The following is a 17,295-nucleotide window of genomic DNA, read 5'->3' on the forward strand; positions in this document are numbered from 1 at the left end:
TACTTTCTCTGAAAGTAGTAGCTCAAGACACTACTTACTCCAGATGTAGAATGGATAGGTCTTGACCTTCGGGGAGCAGTAAGTTGATGAAGTTATTAACAGATAGTGAGGTCTGAATGGAAAAGCAAAGTTGTACTGTTGTCCAGGTGACCCACGAAACCAGACCTTACATACTTTCAAAAAAAATGCAAAGCTATGCTTCTGTCCAGGAAAAGAAATCCAACCTTTGTGGACCTCTGTTTTGGAAATACCAAGTTTAATTTCTGTACAGAGACAGAGATCCTTGGGGTTTGTTCTGGCAGCAAATTGCTATGGACAAAACATCTTTCCAACATGTAACCCGGCTCCGTAGAAAGAAGCTACTAGGAGTATTACTACTTCCTTTGGATGGGATGCCAGACCTAGTCCTTCACAGGTTAACCTCCAGTTAATTTTTCACAGGTGGCCATTCATACACATGAGTGGAGAGAGAATGTGGAGTGTGGAGTAAAGTTTTTTTTGTCTAAGGAAACAACAGTGCTGATACCAACAGGCAATCTTGGACAATTTAAATGAAAAATTAAGGCCGGGACCACTCCCCCTTCCCCAATTTTAATTATGTAAAATGGTACATTTTACTTTTTGCACAAATTCATAATAGGCCTTATCACGGTTTTCGACGCCATTTTGACGAGAAGGCAAACAGGCTTGAAATAACAGTGTTTGTATGGAAATCCAATGTCAAATAATTTTCTTCAACATTGCTTCTGAAAAATTCATGAATTGGAAACTTTCGGCACTAGGAAAAGGATTTTAAGAAAAAAATTGGAGGGATGTAGCTGTGCCAGAAAGCGTCCAGTCATGTTTTGAACTTTCCATACATTTGTCTGTATACCGAACCAGCCGTGAACTGCTACTAAAAATAGAAAAAATACAGGGAAATGTATGGAAAGTTCAAAACACGACTGGACGCTTTCTGGCACAGCTACATCCCTCCAATTTTTTTCTTAAAATCCTTTTCCTAGTGCCAAAAGTTTCCAATTCATGAATGTTTCAGAAGCGATGTTTTATGAAAATTATCTGACATTGGATTTCCATACAAACACTGTTATTTCAAGCCTGTTTGCCTACTCGTCACAATGGCGTCGAAAACCGTGATAAGGCCTATTGAGATTTGGGGGGAGGGGGGGGGTTAATTTGTTTTTATTCTGTTAAAGATTGTAGCTACAAATCGGAGACCCTTTGCCTCCAATCTAGCTCTGCTGCCATTCAAAAAAAGCCTGAGAAGCAGTACACCACAGTATCTTTGCCATCGAAGGGGTGGAGGGAGGAGTAATAATATCTTTAGTCAGGAGCTTCAGTAAGTTTCAAAAGCAAGTAGAGTTGTGCCGACAGTGGCCTCTGCCTATCCTTCACCAGAATCAGATGTATAAATGGTGGTTTGGGAACTGTTTTACAAAAGATTAAATCGAATTAAGCATCCATGTTTCGGTAAGTCTGGAGGATTTCAAACTGAGATAATAGTAAGCTTAAATACACAGTGATCTTCTTAGTGTATGCGCAGGTTTTTATACCCAAAACAGATCAGGTTGTCACAAAGGCTTTGGAACACTGAAAAATTGCTCTCATGCAAATGGAAATCCCTTCTTTAGCAGTATATCAATCAATATAAGCTTAGTATTTAAAGCTTTGATAAAGCCAAGCTTAAAGACGTTTAACCGTTTAAGCTTAAAACTTTAACTTACCGGAGCTGTGTTGAAGATGAAAAGGCGTGTTTAAGCCGATTTTTCAGACTATCTCTCCTCCTTTCCCTAATATCCTTAGCAGATGCTCGAAATGACATCTTTGAAACTTGACATTTGAAGCAAAGCCGCTTTGAAGCCGCTGAAAAGCCGCTTAGGTTTTAGCTTTCCAAAGCGTCCTTTAAGTTGTCCGCCATGTTTTTCTCACATTTTGAGATTGGCAACCCGCGTCGAAAATTTCGCGCGCTTTTAGTTCAACCAGTGCCTACGATGAGTTTGGTCAGCGCGAGAAGTAATTGGCAAGTAATTATCCATGTAAGGTGCATTCAGGAGGTCACGCGTTTATACGTAAGATACGTGGAGTATATGAGAACAAGGGCGCCCTGGTGAGAACTGGAGCACTGTGCGCCTAGTTCGCTCAACCCATACCCCTTTCGCATACGAACTAACTGTACAAAGACTTTCAGATCGAGCATTTATGGTGAACATGCGCAATGTGTATATTCAGCCCTAACAGAAAGGGGAGGACCACGAATTTATCACTCGCCCCAATTAATTTTCCCATAGGCGTGGGGTATCCAATCCCCTGTTGCAGATAAAAGTGGATGGGGAGGGGGGGGGGGGGGGGTTCAAATTTTATTTCCACATTTTCACCTCTTTCTCATTAGGAAAACGGAATAGTCGCAACTCTCAAATTTCCCTGAAAACAAAAAACACAAAAACAGTTCAGTCTCTTACCCAAGATAAAGTGAAGCTAAGGCTCGAAATGTAATTTCCTCAAAACTAATTAAATAAAATAAAATATTAAATATCAATTGAAAAAACACGGTATGTGAAATTTTGCATTGGACCTAAAATTTTGTGGTGAATTCCTTCCATTCATGAAAACATGAAAACAAACGTTTCGACTTAATTAAGTCACCGTCGTCTTTTCAGATTTCATGTCACTTTTTGGAGGAAATTAAACTAAAGGTAAAATCCCAGATTCATGTTCTCCGTCCAAATGATGTGATTCAGTTCATCATCTCAGTACCTGAAACAATAACAAGGCTTACGCTGTTTTACTCTCAACACTTTTAATAACGTTTTTTCGCAGTTACATGTAATGAACAAATAGGCCTTATCACGGTTTTCGACGCCATTTTGACGGGTAGGCAAACAGGCTTGAAATAACAGTGTTTGTATGGAAATCCGATGCCAAATAATTTTCATAAAACATCACTTCTGAAAAATTCATGAATTAGAAACTTTTGGCCCTAGGAAAACAATTTTAAGAAAAGAAATTGGAGGAATATAGCTGTGCCAGAAAGCTTCCAGTCGTGTTTTGAACTTTCCATACATTTGCCTGTATAGCGAACCGCCGTGAACTGCTTCTAAAAGTAGTTCGCGGGAAAAAAATACAAGGAAATGTATGGAAAATTCAAAACACGACTGGACGCTCTCTGGCACAATTACATCCCTCCAATTTTTTTAATTTAAAATCCTTTTCCTAGTGCCAAAAGTTTCCAATTCATGAATTTTTCAGAGGCGATGTTTTATGAAAATTATTTGACATCGGATTTCCATACAAACACTGTTATTTCAAGGCGGCCTGTTTGCCTACTCGTCAAAATGGCTGAAATGGCGTCGAAAACCGGGAGAAGGCCTATTCAGTACAGTTGTCATAAGATTTTTCTTAATCTGGAATCTACAGATCCCGCATTTATTTCAATCTGGAAGAAAACACAAGATTTTTACAAATTTTCCCACTAAACTGAAATAAATGTTGACTTGAAATGAATAGAAACGGAGCAAAACAAAAGGCTGAAAGCATGGCTGCGTCAGCACAGTGTTCCAGTTCTTGCTTCATCTACATCTTTCAGATACTCGTTGTACTTATTCAACAATGCGAAAACAACTTAACATTACATGTATTGCTTACATTTCTGGCAACTTAAACAGCCGGCGCAGTTCTTTTCGGATATCTCTTTTGACAAAGGCATAAACGATGGGGTTGACTGCTGCATTGGCAATCAAGGTGAGAACAATTAACTTCTTCAGAATGCCTTCATACTTGCAAAGCTTGGTCACGATACAGATGCATCGATAGTTTCCTCCGAGGTATGTGATGTTGAAAAACGTGATGATCAGCAAAATCATGATGGTCGTAGCCTTGCGATCTGTATTCTGTGGTGAAGGAAGGCCAGGAACACCATCATCTCCAGAGGTATGATTAAAACGAACCTGCATGACTAGATTCCTGGTTTCGCGGGTGAGCTTGTGGGATATGTACAGCAGATGGCAGGTCACGCCGAGGAAAACAGCCAATGGCAGCATCTGGAAAATGACGACCCGACTGTATTCAATAAAGAGGGTATACCCTGGATTATCCTGATATGTGAAGTACGCAGGAAGCCCGAACAGAAGGAGTGGTGAGACCCAAGCAACGGCGATGAGTCCAAAGATGGTGGTTTTTGTCATGAAGGTGATGTACCTCAGAGGTCGTGAAATAGCCAGGTAACGATCCGCGGCCATCATGAAGAGATTGGTGTTGGAGAAGTAAAAGCAAGTGAAGCTGATTTTGAAGAAGGCGCCAGCATGGGTGGTATCGATCGTGTACAGGAAATTGGCGCCAAACACAGTAGGGAAATACGCCAGAACGGCAATCAGGTCAGCCACAGCCAAGGACAGGACAAACCAGTTAGGATTGGTCTGCAGGCGAGGAGTTTTGATGATAAGATAAATTACAGAAGCGTTGCCAACTACTGCTAAAGCGACAAGAAACCAGCCAAATATCCAGAACCACATGGCGACGAGAACTATAAAAATACAAAAGTTAAGTAAATAAATAAACAAACAAACAGTGAATATCTGTCCGGATGGCGTTAATTGCGTCAGGAATTCGGATTTGGGTCGTAAAAGAAAATATGTAGTTTTCTTTTCGGCAAAATGTCAGTTCAAAATTTCGTAACATTGGGAAACTAATTCCTTCCGTTTTCGAAGGGACCAATATGTCTTCAAAAATACGATAAAAGGGCAGCTAGTATTTTCGAAAATCAAGAATAGCTAGTACATTCGGGAATTAAATAGAATTTCGTTTCCTCTAAGACTTACTGCAACTTAAATTTTCAGTTAAAACATCCGAACAGATCCATCTGTATTAGCGTGCGCAAATGTTTTAAAACGGCACAAAACGACCTGGAAACACAGAAGACAACATTAAATGCTGTTGTTGGGTTCCGCGTGAAACAAGTGATTTAGTAGGCTGACCACAAAGTAACTTTACTTACCAGCCGTTGTCTTGGTTGAAGGCAAGTTTTCGATCTGTTAGAAGTCAAAGGCACCACAGTCGCAAATGATTTCTTGAACTAAACGCGGCTTCACATTTTAACCTGAATCCGATGCACTTTACAAGAGACGTTCGTAGCTGCCGATTGGAGGAAAGTTGATGCAGTCATTGTGCAAATACTAAACAAGAACTGTTCCTAAGAAGCGAACTGAAGTGTGTACGTAAACACAGAGGAAAACTTTAAGAATCAAACAGATTATCGGCACGTTTTAGACACTCTTCACAAAAAAAAAAATCACATCTGGAAGTGACTTTTTAACTATGCCCAAAACACAAACCATTCGGCCGCATGCAAGATCAATTTCCTTATTCCTGGACGCTCTACCTCGGTCGATATTTCAGTCAATAACATGATACGTGGACTGTGAACTGTTCTTTTCTTGGAAAGACCGCAAAACCCAGGAACTGTGTTTCCGTGGTTCGGCTGCACGTTTCTCTTGTTTCTTTTAAAGCTGATTTTCTGTAATATCTTCTGATATCTCCGCCTTTTGTTTCGTGTCGGCGAGTGAAAGGAGAATATAAGAAATGGTAACAAATAATTTTGAGCTTTGTTTAAGTTAATTATTCTTTAGATGCATCTTTCTCCGAAAAAAAAAAATTGATGCACACCAACATGTTCCAACTAGAAACCACGCCGATAAAATCAAAATACGTCAGGATATCTGTAATTATAACAATTAAACGGCGCAAGCCGATTCGTGCAGAAGTAGCGACAGCAAAACGTTTCTTTTTCTAAGCATTTTAACAATAGGATTAGGTTAGAGGAAATTGGAAGACTAAATAAATAATTAGTTTTGGCAATAAATATATGAGGACATTTGCTTTGGTAATTTGCATTAACAAACGAAATAAGGTCGGAAAAACCGAACTAGTCGAGGTAAAATGCGAAGATGAGATATCTAAGTCATAAATGATAACAACTGAACATTTTCCGAGCGTTTCATGGTCGGCACGAAAGAAAGTAAACGAATAATTTAATGAAGGGATTAAACTACGCTAAAAGCAATGCTTTCGTAATATTTGTTGGCGAGTCAAAATTCACCAAATAACTGATTTGTTTAATAATGGTTATGGACTAGGCGAGTGCAAATTGATTAAGGATTAGTTGCGGATTTGAGTTCACTGTATATTAACTTAGCACAAACTGCGAATGATTGTAGCATGGTACAGTGCGAATTTAATTTTTAAAATGAGTAATTTTCCATGAAATCTCCTAAATTACGTCGGCATTAATGATTACGACCACAAGGTTAACGTTAGCAAGACTAAAGGTGAAAATGGAAAATGTCAACATAGCACCTTAAAAGAAAAAAAAAAAAAAAAAAACAAACATCGAGATCGGTAGAAAAATACTTACGCCCAATGAAGAACTTCCTTTAAAACGGATCATTAAAACGTGTAGGCTAAAAGCCGTTAATTAATTTAATAACTTCCTTGACAACTCTTTCAAAATAAAGTCACTTCCATGGTGAAAAAAGCGTTCAACTTAACACTAAGCCCTAATACTGACAGCATCTAAATTCTCCTTAGAATTTAACTCATTTGTCTAATATGCAGGTTATGAGAATATAGCAAATGATCATCTACGATGAAGTGTCTTGTTTAGAGAAATTCTCTTAACTACCATCATTAAAATATATAGAGACCAGTGAAGAGAGTTTACCATTTGATATTGGGGCTTAGGATCGGTGGTAAGGAACAAACTGATCTTGGGAAGAGAAAATGGCAAAGGATGGCCAGAGAAATGGAAGACGCTAGTATGTAAAATGAACTGAAAAAAACTGAATTTGACAAACAAACAAATAACTTCACGAAACTGTACTGGGTTGAGAGATCACTATCGGAAATATATCGAAGCTGTTTCATTATAATTCTTAAATCAAATGCTGCCGGGGATTAATTTCACCTTTATCGTCAGTTTACCCGAAAAACCTTCGCGGTTCTTATGCGGTACTTACATAAGCGCGGTGCTTTTTCGACCTCTTTTTTTTTTTTCGGGGAATACGATATTAAAAACCCGTTGAAAACAGGAATTTTAGATGAGACAAACTAATGATTTTGCTTAAAACGACAACGAAAACAAACTGTTCTGTTTAAAATATCAGTCACATAAATATAAGAAAATAAAATTCAGTCCTCGGCGATCGAAAACACGGAAAGTTTTGACAGCAGTAACTTACTTTTGCCTACTGCAGTTTCGTAAAATTCTTACTCTTTTTGTTTCTTTAAAACAGACTCGAGAAAATTTTCGCCACATTATTACTGTTTCATTTGTGCCTATAAGCTTAGGAGTAATTTGTACTCGGGACAAAGCCCATGAAATGAGTTGACCTCCCTAATTCAGCCAGTACAAGGCTAATGCTCTGGTTTATATGTCTCCTGTCTAAAAATCAATAACATCTATATTTTAGAAAACTGGCCCCAGTTGTTCAAAGAGCGGAAAACTTTATCCAGCGGATACGTCGCTATCCAGTGGATAAATTTATTGGTTGGAGTACATTTTACCCGCTGGATAGTGATTTATCCACTGGATTGAGTTATCTGCTCTTTGAACAACCGGGACCTAATTAATAAAATTACAAAAAATATTAAATTAAAACAGAAGGCAACGACTACAAAAAAATAAATACAATCATGGAGTTCTTTGTAATTAGAAAAGTAAATAATATGTTTCTTGGCTATGACAGTTTTATGTGCAAAACCTTACATATAACATTGTCATTGCAAAAATGCTGGATTCTAAAAATTTACGGTGATAAACGCGTACCTTAGGGGGGTGGGGCGACACTCAACCATCAGCCACTGCGGGCGCTTTATCCCGCTATTTACTGTAACACAGAAAAAAAATCTTTCTCTTGGTACAATTGTTTATCTGACTGCACCACTGCCATCTCAACAAAAAGCATATTTAGTTTTTTATTATAGTTTTATCGATGTTCACTTTCGCCGTTCAACGAGTTATAAGAATTTTCACGACTTACGCGCTTCCGACACTTCTGCGTGCTAACAACTGAGGCCCACACAGAACGGTGGTCGAGGGTGTATACGTTAAAACATGGCAAAGAGTTTGGTTGCGTTCATGAAGCCCCTAAAGACTAGGTACGGTTTTAAAAGTAAATTTATTAATTTTTTTGGCTGAAAACAATATTAATAATGTACTGCGCTTTACCAAGAGCCAAGATGGGATTTTAGTTTTAAACACTAAGAATGTCGATGATTCTTATGCAGCTGTCCATCGCTGGTGAGTAGTCTCTCATTTTTTCTCAGAGATAGTAGAGCTAGCTAACCATTCAAATAAAAGCTAACGAGCAGAATTTCTTGCGGTGCTGCGTTTGTCACTTTCCACTATATCAATGGATGGTTTTAGAAATCTGAGTTTATCAAATCTGCGCTGAGTCAAGCGCGGACAAATCAGTGAAGTCATTAGTCTTCCTCGCTACACGAGGCATTCGCATTCTTGGCACTCATCCTTATTAAAGCTGTCAAAGCATGCACGTGTGTCTTTGCTGTAGCTGGATGTGTATTCCTAGCAGATTTCCTGGCTAGCACTTGTTCCCTGTGACGCTTTTCTTTTGAAAAAGTCCTCTTTAGATGTCTCGCTGGTTCACTTGAGTCCCTTAAAGATGTCTCTGGGAGTGTCTCCCTTATTCCCTTGTTTAGTTTATACTCAGATTTGCTTGAAGGGGAACTTATCAAACGCTTTGCCCTTTCACCATTCACGTTAGTTTGACTCATGTAAGCGGGCAGTACAGTGTCTACCTTATCTCTTGGCCGACCGTCAAGTTTACCAAATGGTTCTCTTTTATCTTGATCAGTAGAGAAACTCAACGCTTTGTCCATCCCACCTTTTAGATTCACTGTATCACCACCCTCAGCGCGCAGCCCATTCCTTAGCGTCCTCTTAACCGTGCCCAACCGTTGCCTTGGGGTGGAAGCTTTCAACAATTTTCCTATTTCGTCATTCACAATCACTGTACCACGGCTAGTCGACAACTCAGCGTCTCTGCTATCAAGTTTGTATCTATTACCAGCTTGGATCATTTTCTTTACTGCTCTATTTTCTTGATCGTGCCTCATTCTCGCATCTAAATCACAGAAGTCGACGTCAAATAGTCTACTTATACCTTTTGTTTCTACAGACGACTTAGGAATTAATCTATGATCATCCGCAGCATGTGAATTTGAATTCACCCTAGATTGAGATATCGCGTTGTGTGGCGTAGATGTCCTAGTTTCTCCAAGAAACGGAGTTTCGACAGCAGCTACTTCTGGAATAACCAGAGTTTCAGATGACTTATGTGGTGTAAACGTCCTGCTTTTATTAAGAACTGAGGGTTCGATTTGATATTCTTTAAAGACAACACTCTCTTTAAGAGAGTCACGCTCCAAATCATGCTTTCTTGAATCATTAAAACCGCCAGGTGGTTCACTGAGGTAGCACCCGACAAACGGAAGTTTCCCATCATGGTCACCGTGAAAGTTCCCGTATGCTGACGTTTCAACCAGATCGCTGCTTCTAACAGGTTCCTGGGTTTCTCTCGGTCCCAGTATCCCGCTAATTAGACTGCCGTTACGATGTACCTGTCTAAGCTCTTGCCTTAAATTTGTCGGTTTTCGCACGCCATTTGATACTCTTAAGCCGAGCAACGAATTATCCTGCGCGGAAAACTGCGAAAGACGCTTACAACCATGATTTTCAACACCGCGTTCAAGTTGAAGCAGTCGTAGTTCTTTCTCTAATCCATTAAGCTGCCGTTGTGTGTTACTTAAAGTCTCATTCTGCACCATAACCTTTGTCACTGGAGAGACTGGTGTGAATTCACCAAGCTCGTGTCTTGTGTTTTCCAAACTATCAGCATCTGACATGACCATTGAAGGTCGTGCTAGAGAAAGCTGAAATCTCTCCTTTGCAATACGGGATTTATTTTGACTTGACTCTCCAAGATAAGTCAATTGGGAGCCATGCTGGTCTTTTAGCCTTTGTTCTCTAAGTTGACGTCTCTTTATATCCCTTCTAAAGGTGCTCTGTTCTAAAGCATCAAGGGGTCCTCCTTCCTTCACCTTGCTGGAGTGAACCAAGTGCAATGATTTTAAATATTCGATAAACTTTTCTTGGCTTCTTTGATTGATGATATCATCAGTCCGTAAGCCAGTGACAATACCAAGATTTTCAGATGACACTTTCAATGCAAGACTAAGCTTTTCAGCTGATGAGCCAAATTCTAAGACCTGCAAAGCACATTGGTGAGGTTAAGATATATCGGGATCGAAACAGAACAAATTTGTAGAATACCGTTTTAACAATGAATTCGAAATTGTCATGCCCAGTCCTTACCAAGTTGGGAACAGCTTCCTCAAGAATATTGTTGAGTAACAAACATAATATCGTACCATCTTGAAAACTAAAAATAAAAGGAGAGAGAGTGTTTAATATCAGAAACAGCACAAGACAGAAATTCACGGTTAGCAGTAATGCTCTTCAAGAGACACTTCAACTTACGGAAACTGAGGTAAAGCGGGTTTTACCGAAGATCCAACGAGGATGAAGATGTTCGGTAATCTTCGCAAATTTCCGGATAAGCTACGGGAATCTTCGGCTAACTATCGGAAAAATTCGTTTACTTAAGTACAGTAAGTCGTAGAAGAAGCAAAAGGAAACATTACCTCTGAAAATCAGTGACATGTTTTCCTGTAACCTTTGATACCCAGCCAAAAAGTACCAAGTCCTCTTTTTCTAAGAGATGATAAGGTCCAGGTTTCTCCGCTAAAGTAAGAGACGAATTAAGGGATGACAGAAAATGAATGTAGGTTACAGTGAAAAAAAAAAAAAATAGAAGAAGAAAGCACGAACCGGCTTAAGTCGGTAAAAAATTGTGAACTGTAAGTACCTGCACTAGAGCCAAAATGTCTGTAGAGACAGTGGCATAAGGCTAACACAACCTTAAGATTTCCTTTGACAATATCTGAAATAAGAAAAGAATCTGATATTAATGTCAGAAAAATTTAACCGCATCATCTAACATCAGAGATACCAACTTCTGGAGATTTGAAATCTGGACATTTTTTTTTGTGTGCACTAGCGACTTGTGGTGTTTTCCCTACAATAACTATTAGCTCAAACTTTTCTGTCTATGGATGAAATCTTAGTGTGCTATGCAGCCATTCATTAAGTCATAACACAATACATTGTATAACCACCAAAATAACGGCCGTGTGGGAAACTAGTGTTGAACACTCGACCTTTTCTTGCGGTGCTGTATATTGTACTATACAAGGTGGTTCTGACTTTTGAGTCTGTGGATGAAATCCTACAGTGTGTGTGACCTTTCAAAAATAAAAGTTACTGAGCAGTACTGTTGCACTTTTAGTCTGTCCATAATTTTACCAACTGTAATTGTAGGGTGTTTTACAATACATGGTGAATTTTAGACCCTTTTTTTCCCTTTCTCACCTTCAGCAGCAATGCCATTAATTGAAACATCATAATACTCCAAAAAATCCAGGCAGGTCTGCACATTCTCCATCTTTTGCACATCCAATGCGGGTTTGATGTGAACTTGAGGTGGATAATCTCCAACTGTGGGTACAGAAAACATAAACATGACATTGTAAACAGCACAAACAAGATTTGTGCACTTATCAATGTTAAACATAAGAGGGGGTTGGGGAGAGACATGGGGCATTTTATCTATTTGTCCAGCCCCAACTTTGGCCAAGTGATGAACAAACAGAAGTAGAAAGCATGGCCCATGTTATTATAGCCTGCAAGCAAGCTCTCCAATTGGGTCTCATGCAAGACATTTGATCGCCGCTCATGCCCTCGCTTGAGACCCCAGACTGGAGAGCTTGCTTGCAGCCTATGTTATTATACACTGTATGTACCAGCCTAAATACTTCCCCCACCCCCCCCCCCCCCTCCCCCTAGCCTTCACCACCACCAGCTCATCAAAGTATAAAGGTTTTAACTCAAGGAAAAAAGTTACTTCTAGTTTTTAATATTCTGGTGACTCACCTAACATCTCCAGCAAGCTCAACAAGGTAAGACCATCGCCCAAATCTCTTACCAGGTCTGTGATTAAAAACTGATCTTGACTATTCTGAAGAAATGTGTTGGCCCATTTGGTGAAAAACTGTACAGAGAGAAAAAAAAAGAAAGAAAGATAATCTGCCTAACTTAAAGGCAAAGTTGGACTTCTATCCAGGTGGGCCTGTCACAGCCAGAACTTAACCAAGTTTCTGTAGAGTTAGGGTGTAATGAACTTTACTACTGGGAAGGAGAGAAGGGCTATCCTTGAGATGGACTATCATGCCATGTGGGGAGGGAGGGGAGGGTGGTAATACTCTATGTAAATCAGTATCAGCCTAGTGGGCCACTTGTAATCTTGAAACAAAACTCACCATACATTCATCATAAGTTTGCTGTCCAAGTTCTGAAGGGTTGCAGTGTGTTTTGGTGTTCTTGTACAGTGTTGATGCATTTGGTGTACAAGGACGTTCCAGCACATGATCAGACAAGCTGAGAAGCATCTTACTAATTCCTGGACTGGGAGTCCTGGATCTCTGTGCACCACCACAGACACTCTCAGCAGTTATTGGCATAAACATGCTGTTATGCTGCTCCGAAAAGTAATTTGTCAGCTGGGGAGTTACTGTTTCAGGCATTTTTAGACTTGTCTTATCGGTTAAAGGAAGATTTGGGTAAGTCCTATCATTTGTCGACTTCACATGGTTATCAGACACCTTTGCACCTGTGCGACTAGCAGACAAACTAAAGCCATCTTCTTCAAAAAGATTTGTTGGGCTGGCAGATCGTGCAGTCAGCATTAAAGACGTCATGTCCGATGAGGAGTCATAATCACTGCGAGGTGATAATGTGCTGGCTGGAAAAACTGACTCATCACCACTAGCATTTAATGCAACAAAGTCATCTCTTAAATGCAATGAATTTGCAGAAAATGGTGCGTAGAATTTGGTTGGTATCTGGTAGTCCACCATTGTCTCTGATTAGCAGTTTGCAGTCAATGTACAATATTACTGGAGTCAAGAAACCACGATCCAGGTTGTTCTATTTTAGTTTGCCACGAACATGTACATCTTTCAGCAGTAATATTTCTTTGTTATAGTTATTCCATCACTTGGGTTTCAAGCTGTCATGGATAGACAATTAATACACACTTAAACAATAGGCAAATTAACACTTATAATAAAGAATGGAAGTTTGACAGGTAAACAATCTCTGATCTTTCACTAACCATTAATGTACATAATGAGGGCTTTTAACCATGCGCTAATGATAAAAAACTGAGATTGACAGCCTACTTAGGGAAACTCAGTCTCCAGTGCTGGGGGGTAGGAGTTTAAGAAATATTTCAAGCAAAAAAGTTTCGTTTTCAGGATCGAAAATTGATATTGCAAGATACCAGCTTTTGATTCCGTCTCGGAATCTTTGTCAAGTGGTGTACGACATTTTGTCACATGATTAAGGTGATAAAATATCATGTGACAAAACGTCCCGGTAGATCGCCGGGAGCTTGTATCCAACGTCACGATTAAGAAATATGTTGTCCCATGAAACGGCCATAGCCTTCCCTACCCAGGAGGTACTCCCCTATATATAGCTTCAACTTCATTTATCGTGGACATCCTCAGGACTGCAAGTTACAGTGCAGGTCAGAATTAAGCTAACTACGAGGACACATTCTTGAAACAGCAAAAACACGTATGGCGTATTTTTAGACTTGTCTAAAAGTGCGCGTTTTCGCCATTGTTATCCATCGTAGTAAGTTCTCTATGTGGTATTGTCAAATATAAAAAATAAATCTGTGGTGTCCTTAATAGCGAGAGTCCTTACAGTGCAACGAACTCAACCGAGACCACCCAACATTGATCAGCCAATCACAGGGCACGTTTACAACAAAGGAGTCTGGCTTTGGTAGTTAATATAAACCAATCAAAAATGAGAACATTTCTTTAAATTTCAAAGTGTCCGTTTTTTCGGTGGCCCTGGTTGAGTTCATTGCACCGTAATAGCAGTAATTTATTTCAGTCAAACACCTGTAATTTATTTTTGCTGGGGATTTAACTGCTGTCCGTATTATCGGGGTGTCCATAATAGCGAGGTGTCCACAAGGTGAGACTTGACTGTATAAACTATAAAGGTATGTGCGGCCCCAAAGGGTATGGTTTTTGAACCTTTTGATCTGAAATAGGGTACAGATTTTAACCAGTTTGGTCTGAAAATGGGTATGGATTCCAGACACCAGGGGCCCATTTTTCGAAAGTCCCGATAACTTACTGGGCCAGATAAGTGTCTTTGGTGATCAATGTTCCTTAACAGAAGTCAATTTTTGTTAGCTTTGAATACTAAATTTTAAAATCTTATCATTGCCCAAGTACCATGTCTGTAATCATTGTGTAATCGGTGAAAAAAATGTTTAAAAATATACTTATCAGACCCAGGACTTTCGGGAAACAGGCCCCAGGGTTGAAATAGGGTCAGGGTTGGGAGAACTGAGCTGCACACCTTCGAACAAAAATTCTGAGGAGTACCCCCTCCCCCTCCCCCGACCCTTCCCACAGAAGGTTTATGGTTTGGACCCTCATCATAAGCTTCATTACCAGCTGCTGTTTGGGAAAACCAGACCAGAGGGAGTGGCAGAAATCAACCCTACCCTGACCACCCCTCTGGAAATTCCAATCTTGCTTTATATTATGCTTAAATTGTTTGCGTTTGAGAACCCCATACACTGTACTTTGGAATTTCCAATGATATTCTATATGGGCATAGATATTTTTTGGGATCACACAATGAAACATGAAACGGAACATCCCTGTGTGATGAAAATGGACATCTTCTCTTGAGCAATTTCTTGTCTAAGATCCCAAACTTCATCTTAATCAATACAATACATATATACTTGAGACCTCTCAAGAGTGACATGCAGAGTATTTCCCTAAAGTGACTGCCACCCTGGGTATTGAGTATTTCTGTAGTTCTTAATTTAATACGCTTACTCCTAGTTCACTCATACTAACATGCCACAAATTATGTACACAGATCAGTGGAGGATCATAATTTATGTAACTTGCCCACTGTACGAACACTTTATGATTTAACAAGTTTGTCCATAATTCTCTGTTTCCTTAGCTTTAAAGAGAACGATCTCCCACTGTTTTTACATCTTGACTTTCTGATCGTTTGTTGAAAAAAATTAGCGAGCAGTTTCAGAAAAAACATGGCCGCCTTAAAAATATTGCCCTTCATAAATAGGGAATTTGTTCTTTGAAAGACAAGACGAATGAAAAAACACTTACATTCTGTAGGTCGGTGAAAAATTGAGGCGAAACATGTCTTGGTTATCTGCCATACCAACATCACCTAGACTTTAGGTGAATATATTTGTATTCAATTCCCATTAATCTCGCAAGTCTTGTTGTTTGACTGGCAATACGTGCCCCTCGAGTTTTTTGTTAATGGCAGAACTAATCCCCAAACACAATGAGAACATGTTTAAGCTTGGTATGAGTCACGAACAGATCGGAAGAGAGAAAGGAAAGACGTCACTTCGCCCAGTTAGATTTAATTTTCATCACCAAAACAACGTAAACACTTCAACTTAGCTTTATATATGGCTAAATGGTTGCACGTTGTGTTTACGTTGAGATCAATACACTTTCTTCAATTCGCACTCGAGCAAGGCAATTTAAGCTTAATTCTTCGAAAGAGTTTTATCGAAACAACCAACGCAATAAGTTGAAGAGACATGCGAAGAAAACAGAGGAAGAAATAAAGCCTAAAATATTGCTAAGTGAACGCTAAACTCAAATTAGCTGAAATGCATTCGCATGCTTAGAATCTACAAATGATTTTTGTTTACAAACACTCGGCGTGTATTTTTACCCACCTGTAGCTTCCCAGATCTACACTCTATGCTTTAGCTTTTGACAAAATATCCAGTAAGAGCTTTCCGTATAGTAAAACAGACACATGAATCAAGAAACCACACCGTCACCCCTCTCAGACAGTCGCTCATACTTGTAGACACCTTGAGCAACACAGGAATGTTACAAAGTGTTTCGGGTATGCCCTCGGGTTCGGGATACGTGCACAGGACAACCACGCTTATGCACGCTTAGCACATGCACAGGCTAGCGGCAGAAAGATTTTACAGTGTGTTTCATTTGCAATCCGTAGATTATTCTTTCTACCCTAAAGAGGCAAATCTAGATGCTATATATATATATATATAGATGCTAGATTCGAGATGTAATAAAGAAATTATTTTTCAAAGAACAATTCCTTGGATTACGCACAGATTTAAAAAAAGAACACGTGATAGTATGAACATGTAATTTTTCCTTCCAAATAATCATTTTATTTCTTTGGCTTTTGAAAATAATCGCTCCGTTTTACAGGAAAGATCATTTTGTCAGTCAAAAGATCATGCAATTTTCCTTTTTTTCCTAATAACTTTATTACTTTGACTTTCGGAGAACCCGTGGACCAGCCTGCGTAGAGCGTGCGTTGCCAGGAGTATCTGATGCGGCCGCTCGACTAAAAACCCGCTCTGCAGGTTGGAGTAGAGCTGGCTGGGAACTGAATACATTAGGACGTTTTTTAATATCTAGTTTGCTGAGATTTTTTTTTTTATTAAAACACTGATTCTAGCTGGGTAAAAAAAATGTCTCGTTTGTTTTTCCTGCCTGTCAGGACCCCTGTCAGGTTCGCAAGAAATCGTATTTGACTTTTCGCTCAAACACCGTCTTTACCAATGAAATTTGAACGCAAGTAGCGCGCTAGGAAATAACGGCAGCTCCACTGTTGTATGTGAAACTATTTTATACAGAACTTTACCAGCACTTTCCTTCCACTCGATAAGGCCGTAAAATACACATGGGCCTCTCCAGGCATTTTTGTCCAATAAAAATACCCTCTTCCGGAAATTTGGAATATCCTCCCAACTTTTCGGTGACATTCACGGAAAAGATTTCGAATTTCCTGAGTTTTAACGTCCGGCTGAGAGAAACAAATATGAAAATTAAGACCAAAAGGGTTAGCGCGAACGGGATATGAAACCAATGCGAGGCGCAACCCCAGCCTAAGAAAAATCAAGTATTTTTATTTATTTCATGTTTCCCTGACATTTTTCCAAAAATCTCTCCTGCTTCGCGGAGGAATTTCGACCCTGTGAAACAGGCCCTTGATCTTGGACACCCTGCACGTAAATGTATTTATCGATGTTATAT

The 17,295-nt window shown here is 39.5% G+C and overlaps 1 protein-coding gene and 1 pseudogene across 4 annotated transcripts; both read right to left on the reverse strand.

Annotated features, from left to right (window-relative positions):
- Nucleotides 1-2,777: 2,777 nt before the first annotated feature.
- On the reverse strand, nt 2,778-7,142 carry LOC146475273 (galanin receptor 2a-like; annotated as a pseudogene). Its single transcript, XR_014865854.1, has 2 exons — nt 4,991-7,142; nt 2,778-4,519 (listed from the first exon to the last, which is right to left on the reverse strand). The product of XR_014865854.1 is annotated as a galanin receptor 2a-like (transcript).
- A 141-nt stretch (nt 7,143-7,283) lies between these two features.
- Nucleotides 7,284-16,095, reverse strand: LOC146475274 (uncharacterized). Of its 3 annotated transcripts, none has more exons than XM_085115647.1 (8): nt 15,954-16,095; nt 12,448-13,196; nt 12,062-12,179; nt 11,501-11,626; nt 10,938-11,012; nt 10,714-10,813; nt 10,385-10,451; nt 7,284-10,278 (listed from the first exon to the last, which is right to left on the reverse strand). In XM_085115647.1, the coding sequence occupies exons 2-8, from the start codon at nt 13,042-13,044 to the stop codon at nt 8,473-8,475; spliced, it is 2,889 nt and encodes a 962-aa protein (XP_084971773.1). In that variant the 5' UTR covers nt 13,045-13,196; nt 15,954-16,095; the 3' UTR covers nt 7,284-8,472. The 3 variants fall into 3 exon arrangements, with proteins under 3 accessions (XP_084971773.1, XP_084971774.1, XP_084971775.1); XM_085115648.1 differs by lacking the exon at nt 15,954-16,095 and adding an exon at nt 15,364-15,529; XM_085115649.1 differs by lacking the exon at nt 15,954-16,095 and adding an exon at nt 14,802-14,821.
- Nucleotides 16,096-17,295: the final 1,200 nt, after the last annotated feature.

Source organism: Pavona decussata, unplaced genomic scaffold, assembly GCF_977016875.1.
Source record: "Pavona decussata unplaced genomic scaffold, jaPavDecu1.1 SCAFFOLD_84, whole genome shotgun sequence".
NCBI classification, from domain to species: Eukaryota; Metazoa; Cnidaria; class Anthozoa; order Scleractinia; family Agariciidae; genus Pavona; species Pavona decussata.

Coding starts and splice junctions, on each gene's coding strand:
- LOC146475274 (XM_085115647.1), bottom strand. CDS start 13,044: ATGGTGGACTACCAGATACCAACCAAATTCTACGCACCATTTTCTGCA. Junction 10,452..10,713: donor CATGTCACTGATTTTCAGAG/GTAATGTTTCCT, acceptor TTTTATTTTTAG/TTTTCAAGATGGTACGATAT. Junction 10,279..10,384: donor AGGAAGCTGTTCCCAACTTG/GTAAGGACTGGG, acceptor TGTGCTTTGCAG/GTCTTAGAATTTGGCTCATC.